The sequence below is a fragment of the Sesamum indicum genome, linkage group LG9 (genome assembly GCF_026168435.1).
Source record: "Sesamum indicum cultivar Baizhima isolate 11 linkage group LG9, ASM2616843v1, whole genome shotgun sequence".
NCBI lineage: Eukaryota > Viridiplantae > Streptophyta > Magnoliopsida > Lamiales > Pedaliaceae > Sesamum > Sesamum indicum.
In genome coordinates, this window is record NC_142665.1 from 14,572,551 (window position 1) to 14,581,921 (window position 9,371).

Genomic DNA, 9,371 nt, shown 5'->3' on the forward strand with positions numbered 1-9,371 from the left:
AACTTATTAAGGAAAATTATATTATTACACAATCTACAACGAAACAAAAAAAAAAAAAAATAATCCTCCTCCTTCGTAGTCCCCCTTAGCCGCTCCCTCTCTCTTGCTCTTGGAGAATATTTTTTTTCTTGTTCTCTTCTAGTAAATAGAGCATTAAGATCCTGATTCTGGTATGGTGTGAATAAATTAGAGGGTTCCTGCGTTGGAGCCTCAAGTGATCAACCTTTCCACCAAATGCTAGAAAAACGAAGGTTTTGTATTTCTATATTTTATTGCTTTCTGGTTTATGCATATTTGCCTCAGCACTGTGTATGTTTATTTTTTTTCTCTATACATCGAATGCCCTGGAACTCGAAGGGTACACCCCTTGAGTTCGTTGTTTTACGCTAATTTTAATTATTATACATTTACGCTCTACCGCTTTCGCTTGCGCAATCCTGAGCGATACCACGTGATCCTTAAAGTAGTATCAGAGCGCTGTTCGATGTAGGGGCTGATGGTTATGTGATATTTGCATGTTAACATGCTCTTTAAGGCATTTAAAGCATGTTTTATCACTTTTTGTTTGGTATTATATGATGAAAATAGCTCGTTTGCTTTTTTCAATTATTGGGATGACTCAAGCATGTGAAAATTTATAATTTTCAATATGGTGCTTTTTTTTTCATAATAAACAACAACGAAGAAAAAAATGGAGCAGCACTATCGCTGCCACTACATAGTGGGCGCGCGCAGGCGAGGGCCTGCTACACAGTCTGGCCAGCATGTGCATCCCCCTTCGAGCGCTGCAGGCTGACGGCCAATGGTTGAGCCGCTTTTTGTTGTTTTTTGTTGTGTTTTCTTCGTACAATTAATTTTATGATATTGGATATCATACTTTTGGATTGTACATGGTACGTATGATTACTTGTTTGAATGAATGATGAAGGATGATCACGAAGCCTAGACCTTTTATATGTATTATGTTTGTTGGTGGGTTCGTATGCCCCTTACTTCTCCCTTCTGTCGTTTTTTTGTCTTAGAATAATAATGCTTGTTGTCCTCCCCACTATGTACTCCCACGAATAGATTTTTGGTTAGGATTTTTTATTTTTACAAAGCAAGCCAACAGAGAAAGAAGGCAAACCAATGGAGGAAGGAGACCCAAGGAGAAGTTGCAAACACATGGTTAGAATTGCAATTTGCTAGCCATTTATTTCCTTTCATGGAATTTTCCATGGGCTCAAAATAATGGGCTTGTTGATTTTTACCCTTAAAAAAATACAAGCCTAATGAATTTTTATTTAAATCCAATTTAACAAAAAATCAACTTTATTGAGGCCAATTTGTATTTATTCTAATTAAATACATAAACCCAAATTATTCTTATTATTTAATAAGATCCAACTTATTAAATTATAAGGACAAGTCCAACATAAATTAATGGCATTAAGTTATTCTTGGTCCTTTTTTCATCCAATCAATCTTTCTTTGTAAGTAATCCAATTACTTGTGGAATTAATTCTAAATTGTTTTTTTTTCCTTTCCGGTGATTTGTGTGTGATTCTTTAGGCTCATCTTTCAGCTAGACTTGGGCTAGTTTCTAACACTATTATTAATTAAATCAAATTTAATTAGTAATTCTTGATTAACCCTTAATCAAAAAAGCCCGTTACCATGGGTGGCCGTCTGGCAACGGTCCATAGCACTCGAGAGTAGGTGAATTACCGTGTGAACATTTAGGCTCTCGAGTGCATACGGGTACAGTTCTTCCATCTATCCTCTCCCAGCCTTAGTCTAGGGCATTGAATTAGGTGTCGGTTCCCATCCTGGACTAGGCATCTATGCTTAATACTTGAGATCGCGTTACGCCAAGTTTCTCGACATAGTAACCTCCTTTTCTTATTCAATTAATGATTGTGGCCACATATTCATAGAGCGTGAACGCATCTGCATAGGAGATACCTCTGTCACATACTAACAGGGATTGATCCTCTTCTTGGAACTCACCGTCCTTGCTACACACTCCCACTGCACTGGACAAGGCTTATGATGATCATATCTGTGACACTATCACCTCTCGCACAGATCCAAGATACAGTCATCGTATGCATGCGACTGTCGTGATTTCTCAAGTCTGAGAACCACTCCCGTACTATAGAAGCTGGGGTCTCAAATCATACCGACCAAGCAAAGGCTTCCATATGACGATCCCCGCGAGTCAGTTCATTCAGTTGACCATTTTGTCCACTAACCCAATAAAATTGCATAAACGTCCAATGCTTGTTGCCGATGAAATGCGGTACTCATCCAACGAATGCAATACTCAGTGCAAGTCTGAGTAGGACTTTCGATGCCCAGTCTCGAGGTCTCGACTTAGAACATTTCAGACCAACCTTCAGAAGTTGGTTTCATAGCCGGCATCCATTACGCAGCCCAAGTTCTTGGGTTATTAAGTGGTCTGTGGGCATCTGTTGTGACGTCAAAGCAGTGCTTGACGTAATTTGGTAAGCACAACAGATACATGTTCCAGAGATGAGTACTTACCATATTCGTCAGGACAATATTGCGTAAATAAAAATTGCTTGAATGTTCTCAAGACCGCTATTCTAAATGACTTTTGGTCACCTTTTCCAACATGTTGGACATGGTCCGATCCATGATGAGTTTTACCGAGTTGCCCCTATCTTTCTTGGGATATTCTCTTGAGACAGCAGCCAAGTTGCTTAATATGGCACCGTCCAAAGTTGTGCCCCAAACGCCATATGAGATATGGCATGACAAGCCTGCATCTTACAAGAACTTGAGAGTGTGGGGTAGCCCCACATACGTCGAGAGACTAGCGAGAGACAAACTAGAATCAACATCTAGTCTGTGTAGGTTTGTCACATATCCGAAAGAAATTACGGAGTACTAGTTCTATGACCCATCGGAACAAAAGGTCTTTGTCTCGAGGAACATAGTATTCTTGGAATAAGGTTTTCCTACGGATAGCCGACGTGATGAGGAACTACTTGAAGAGTCAAGTGAGATACCTCATCAGGATAATCCAACGCCATCTGTACCTACGTATCCCAATTAAAATGCTCCAGTTCTCCGTAGATCAACCAGAGTATCCTAACCACCTGATACGTATGGATTCTTAGGCTTGACTAGCCAATTGGATGGTAATCTAATAACATACGGAGAAGCGATTTCTCACATCCACTCAAATAAGTGGCCTGAGGCCATGAATCCAAAATGGACTCTATGGGTTCAAACCAAGTTTGGACCCTGGTCGACCCACATAAAGGCGTTAAGCCAGTTGGTTGCATATGGGTCTACAAATGTAAGCTTGGAGCTAACGGGGAGGTTACTTCCTTCAAGACTAGGCTCGTGGAAAAAAGGATACACTCAACAACCCGAGGTCGACTTTGAGGAGATCTATTCGCCCGTGGCCATGGCCAAGTCCATTCGGATACTACTTGTCATAGCAGCATGGTATGACTATGAAATGATCCATATGGACGTGAAAACGAACTTCCTAAACGGTTCCATTGAGAAAAGAGATCTACATAGATCAGTCGGAAGGTTTCACCTTTGCTGGAGAAGACTAAAAGGTCTGTCGTATCCAAAGGTCCATTTATGGCCTCAAACAAGCTTTCTGAAGCTGGAACACGCTTTCTGATGAAGTCATACGGGCATATGATATCATCAAGAATGAATCTGATCCTTGTGTATACAATAAGATCAGTAGGAGCTCAGTTGCGTACCTGGTGCTTTATGTTGACAACATCTTGCTCATTGGGAATGATGTTAAGGTATTGGAAAATATAAAATCATTGTTGTCCACTCAATTTTCCATGAAGGATATCGGTGAGGCTTCCTACATCCTTGACATCAAGATATGTAGGGATAGATCTAAAAGGATGTTAGGGTTAACCTAATCCTCATACATTAAGAAAGTCTTGTAAAGATTCAAGATGGAGAAACAAACTCCCAAGACTGATGAGGAACTTAAATGGATGTTGGACATCCCCTATGCTTCAGCCGAGGGCAGTATTTAGTATGTTGTCCAATACACTAAGCCCGATATCGCATATGCTTTGAGCGTAATGAGCAGATATCAGGCATGTGCTGGTGAAGCACACTTAAGTACCTAAAGAGGACTAAGGATATCTTCTTGATCTACTATGGTGGAGAATTGATTCTGGAAGGCTACAACAATGCTAGCTTCCAATCGAACGATGATGATCCCATATCCCAGTCAGGTTTTATATTCAAGCTAAATGGTGGTGTGGTTACTTGAAAAAGTTCCAAGCAAGCTACCATAGCAGATTCCACCATGAACGTTGAATACATAACAACTTCAGAAGCAGCTAAGGAGGCGGTTTGGATGAAAAAATACATCCAAGAGTTGGGTGTAGTGCCTAGCATTGTCGAACGGATAGTTATCTTTCGCGATAACAATGAGCAATAGCACAAGCAAAGGAACCGAGATCTTATCACTATTCCAAACATATTCTTAGATGCTACCATTTGCTTAGAGAGATGGTGAATAAAGGTGACATACAGATGGACCGAGTCGACTCAGCAGAAAACACAGTAAATCCACTGCTAAACCATTATCGCAAATTGCTAATACTCAAAATCTTGATAAGATGGATTTGAGGTCGATGGGTGATTGACTTTAGGTCATGTGGGAGATTGTTAGGATAGATGATCAATAAGCCAATTACATTGTCCTGGATGTATTCTATTATGACAATTAACCGATATTATGTAATGTTATTTTAAGTGAATAAAATGAGTATTCGATTATTTGGCATTTACTTTGTTGTGCTCATTCTGTATGTTTGCATCTGTTTGAACATCACAACAAAGCCCACAGTGGCACCATGTAGTTGGGCCGCGCATAGGGTGGCGGTTATGAAACCAATTGCTAAAAGTTGGGTATGAAACGTTCCAAATCGAAGACCTCGAGATTAGGCATCGAGGGTCCTATACAGACTTGCACTTAGAGTGGCATACAATTAGTGATTATCATGTTTCATCAGTGACAGACGTAGGGTGTCTATGCGATCTTGGTGGGTTGATTGACTAGGTGTCTAATCAACTGTGCTGACTCGCGGGGACCCTCATATGGAAGCCTTGGAGCCTTAGTCGGTATGACTCGAATTCCCGATTCTAATAATACGGGAGTAGTCCTCAGACTTGAGGAACCACGGCAGTCACGTACATACGATGGTTGTTTCTTGGATATGAGCAAGAGGTGATTAAAGGTTAATCAAGAATTATCGATTGAATTAGACTTAATCAATAATAGTGTTAGACACTAGCCCAAATCTAGTTGAAAGGTGAACCTAAAGAGTCACACACAAATCATCGGGAAAGAACAAGGAATTAATTTAGAATTAATTCCAGAAGTATTTAGATTACTTACACATGAGAAATCCATTAGATGGGAGGCCCAAGGATAAATTAATGGAATTAATTTATATTGGGCTTGTCTTTGTTATTTAATAAGTTGGACCTTATTAATTAATAATGACAATGAAAACTTATGTATTTAATTGAATTAAATACGTATTGGGCCCAATTAGATGAATTTTTATTGAAATTGGATTTAAATAAAAATTCATTTGTCTTGTATTTTTATACATAAAAATTGCCCAACCCACCTTTTTGAGCCCATTGAAAAATTCTATGGAAGGAAATAAATGGCTAGCAAATTGTGATTATGGGAAATGCAATTTTAGCCATCTTCTTGATTTGGCATTAAGAGGACATACCATATAGATGAATGAATGTAAAAAAAAAAAAAAAAAAAATTCTCCTCCTTCTTGGTCCCTCTCAGCCGCCCCCTCTCTCTTTCTCTTGGAGCCATTTTTTTCTGTTGTTCTCTTCTAGCAAAGAGAGCATTGAGATTCTGATTCTAGCATGGTGTGGATGAATTAGAAGGTTCATGTGTTGGACCCTCAAGTGAACAAGCTTTCCACCAAATGCTAGAAAAATGAAGGTATCGTTTTTTTATTTTTTATTTCTTTTCGGTTTATGCATATTTGCCTCAGCCCCCGTGTATGTTTATTTTGTTTCTCTATACATCAAACGCCCGAAAAACCCAAGGGTACACCCCTTGAATTTGTTGTTTTACTCTTTAAATTTAATTATTATGCTTTTACGCTCTACCGCTTCCACTTGCGTGTTCCCGGGCCGTACCACGCGATCCTTCAATTATGTTGAGAAGGTAAAAAATATATAATTGCATGGGCACCAGAAGATCCTTCTGTGGCAGTTAAGGGGAATTCTTGCTTTAGAATTGTAGCTAAATTTGAAGCAAGAGAGCGACTTCCTAGTCGGAAGGCGCAAATGATAAATGAGGCATGGGAGTTACGCACGCGCACGAGTAGTCCCTCAGGAAAAAAGGCGACCCTTAACTAAATGCTTTTATCCTTTTTCCTTATATGTCTTAATCTACGCTATTCCCCCCTTTTTCTTTTAGCTATTGAGCCCTTTTCTTCGCCTAAACCAGAAAAAAAGACCAAACTTAATAACTCATAGTCCACTGGGATAAGAGTAGTAGACCAACTTACTCTATTATTCCTTGTAGTTAGAATAGCGTAGGTCGGACCAAGTCTGGGCTTACAAAAGGCTTCCAACTGGGTATTTAGCTGCTAGCTCCGAGCCTCCTAGCTAACTGCACTGATACGCCAATTAGCTCTTGGGCTCACTAACATGGAGGTTAGAATACTATTTCTCATGCATGTATGTATGCGCACACCCGCGCCGTTCGTTACGCTCATTTACTTCGTGAATTCACTTTGCTCAGAATGCTATACCTCACTTTCAGTTCAGTATAGCTTTTCAGGACTGAAGGGGTACGCTGCCTTCTTGATTCCAAGGGGCAGGTAAGTAGCTACCAGTAAAAACGGTGTACCGATATCACAACTAATGTATTCTCAAATCATTGAGAGTTTGCAGTATTTAGCTAATAACTCGAGAACAAATATATCTTTCTCTATCTAGAAGCTTGTTAAATACATCAGATATCTTAATAGAACCCATTGGTGAGCTATGGATAGCGTGCCTAGGTACTTTAAGGACACACCATTATTGATCATACACTATGACCAATTCCCTACCGTTCTCGAGGAATATAGTAATGCTAGTTGGATAGCCAAAAACTCGACTAACAGTAGGTGTACAAGATATGTATTTACCTTAGGTGGAGGCATTGTCTCTTGGAAGACTTCCAAACAAACTTTAATAGGCCAATCTACTTTTGAAATTGAGTTATGTGCATTGGACATAACTCGAATAGAGGCAAAGAGGTTGTATGGGTTTTTCATACAATTTCTTATTTAAGCAGACCACTTCCACCTAGGGGTGGGCGTCGGGTCGGGTACCTCGGGTCGGGTACCCGACCCCGAACCCGAGTAGTCGGGTACCCGACAGTCGGGTTCGGGTAGTTTTGCTCGAGTTTAATTTTTTTTTTATTATTATGAAGTAATCAAATTTTATTCATAAAATAAATTGCAATGGCAAAGAGTCACAAGAGACATTCGATTTTTGCCAATCTCAACATGAACAAAATAATCCATCAAGTCATTACATTCTAATAATCAATTTACAATAATGTGAATTGTGAAGTACCACATCCAAAATATTTGAAAGTCCAAACTCCAAAGTCCAAAGTAGTCCAGTCAAATATCAATTATGGTTGAATCGACTCCCAATTTTGTCAACTCTACAAGAAAATAAAAAAAAAAAAGAATTGAGATTAATATAAATAAAAGTATATAGAATTTAATATAAAACAAAGCAAAAGAGAAAATAAAAAGTACCTTGCTCAAACATTTTAATTTCACTTAAATCTTCTTCTATGCTTATTGGATTGGAATCTTTACGGATCCAATCTTGAGCACAAATAATAGCTTGAACAATTTTAGGAGATAGTGAGCTCCTAAATGCATCAAGAACACGTCCACCAGTGCTAAATGCGGCCTCTGAAGCAACAGTCGAGACAGAAACTGCCAATATATCTCGAGCCATCTTTGAGAGAATCGGAAACCTTTGAGTGTTCACTTTCCACCATTGTAATATATCAAACTTTTCCCTATACTCTTCAACATCCTCACCGAGATACTTCTCTAACTCTGATTTCACGTGATCTTTTCCTCCTGTCATGTACATCATGTACTCTTGTTGTAAAGAAAACCTGCGAGTCTCACTCTCTTCATCATGCATAAACATTTCTTTTGATGAGGAAGAAGATGAAGAAACACGACTAGACGATGAACCCGGGCTTTCTAAAGTTCCTTGAAGAGCGTGTCCATATCTTAACTTGTAATCATTGAACAACTCATGAAGACCATCTCGTACCCTCTCTTTCGTTACATCACTTTGTCCAATAGCATCATATAATTTATCAAAGGAAAATTCTACAAACCCCAATTTGTGACGTGGATCAAGTATCACACCATAATACAAAACCATATTCATCTTTTCAATTGATCCCCAATACTTGTCAAATTTTTCTTTCATTTTTCTTGCCATATCACTTAATTCAATATCATCACTATGCAACCATCGTCGGAGAAGCAAATCAACTTCACATATTTCATGAAACACAATATTAGATGTGACATATGAAGAACCGGAAATGCACAATGTGAGATTGTAAAAATACTTCAAAAACTTCAATAGCATCTTTGCCCTATCCCAATCAGATTCAATAGGAACCCCATCAAATGGTTTCTTTGAAAGATCATTCTTATAAGCAAGATCAATATCTTCATAAGCATCAAATGCCCTTTGAAGACATGTCGCAGCTTCTAACATCAAATAGGTGGAATTCCATCTGGTAGGTACATCAAGAGACAATAACTTCTTTGTTTTCATAAATTCAGCGCATTCTTGAAATTTTTTGTACCTAGCCAGAGAGTTTCTCACGTACCTAACTGCCCCTCTAATACGAGATATTGCCTCATGCTCATCCTTCCCTTTCAAACCATCCTGAACCACAAGGTTGATTATATGTGCTATACACCTCATGTGCACATATTTTCCACCTAAAATATTTTGACCCCAGTTTTCGAGTTTCTTTTTCAAATAAACCATAGCTCCATCATTAGAAGATGCATTATCAGCAGTAATCGTTAAAATCCTATCAATACCCCATTCAAGCAAACATTTCTCAACACCTCTACTAACTTCTTCACTTTTGTGTCCGATAATTGGACAAAAATTCAAAATTCTCTTATGTAAATTCCAATCATCATCAATAAAATGAGCAGTGAGACATGTAATTGACTTTCTGAATAGATGTCCAAGTGTCTGTTGTAATGCAAACCCTTTGAGCATGATTTTTAACAAATAGGTGGAAGTATTGCAGTGTATTGTGGTAGCTGAAC

The 9,371-nt window shown here is 38.7% G+C and overlaps 1 protein-coding gene across 1 annotated transcript; it reads right to left on the reverse strand.

The window, feature by feature from the left end:
* Nucleotides 1-7,661: 7,661 nt before the first annotated feature.
* Nucleotides 7,662-9,012, reverse strand: LOC148786909 (zinc finger BED domain-containing protein RICESLEEPER 2-like). Its single transcript, XM_088885011.1, has 2 exons — nt 7,803-9,012; nt 7,662-7,705 (listed from the first exon to the last, which is right to left on the reverse strand). The coding sequence occupies exons 1-2, from the start codon at nt 9,010-9,012 to the stop codon at nt 7,662-7,664; spliced, it is 1,254 nt and encodes a 417-aa protein (XP_088741137.1).
* Between the last annotated feature and the right edge of the window lie 359 nt (nt 9,013-9,371).

Coding starts and splice junctions, on each gene's coding strand:
- LOC148786909 (XM_088885011.1), bottom strand. CDS start 9,012: ATGAGGTGTATAGCACATATAATCAACCTTGTGGTTCAGGATGGTTTG. Junction 7,706..7,802: donor AATTAAAATGTTTGAGCAAG/GTACTTTTTATT, acceptor ATTTTCTTGTAG/AGTTGACAAAATTGGGAGTC.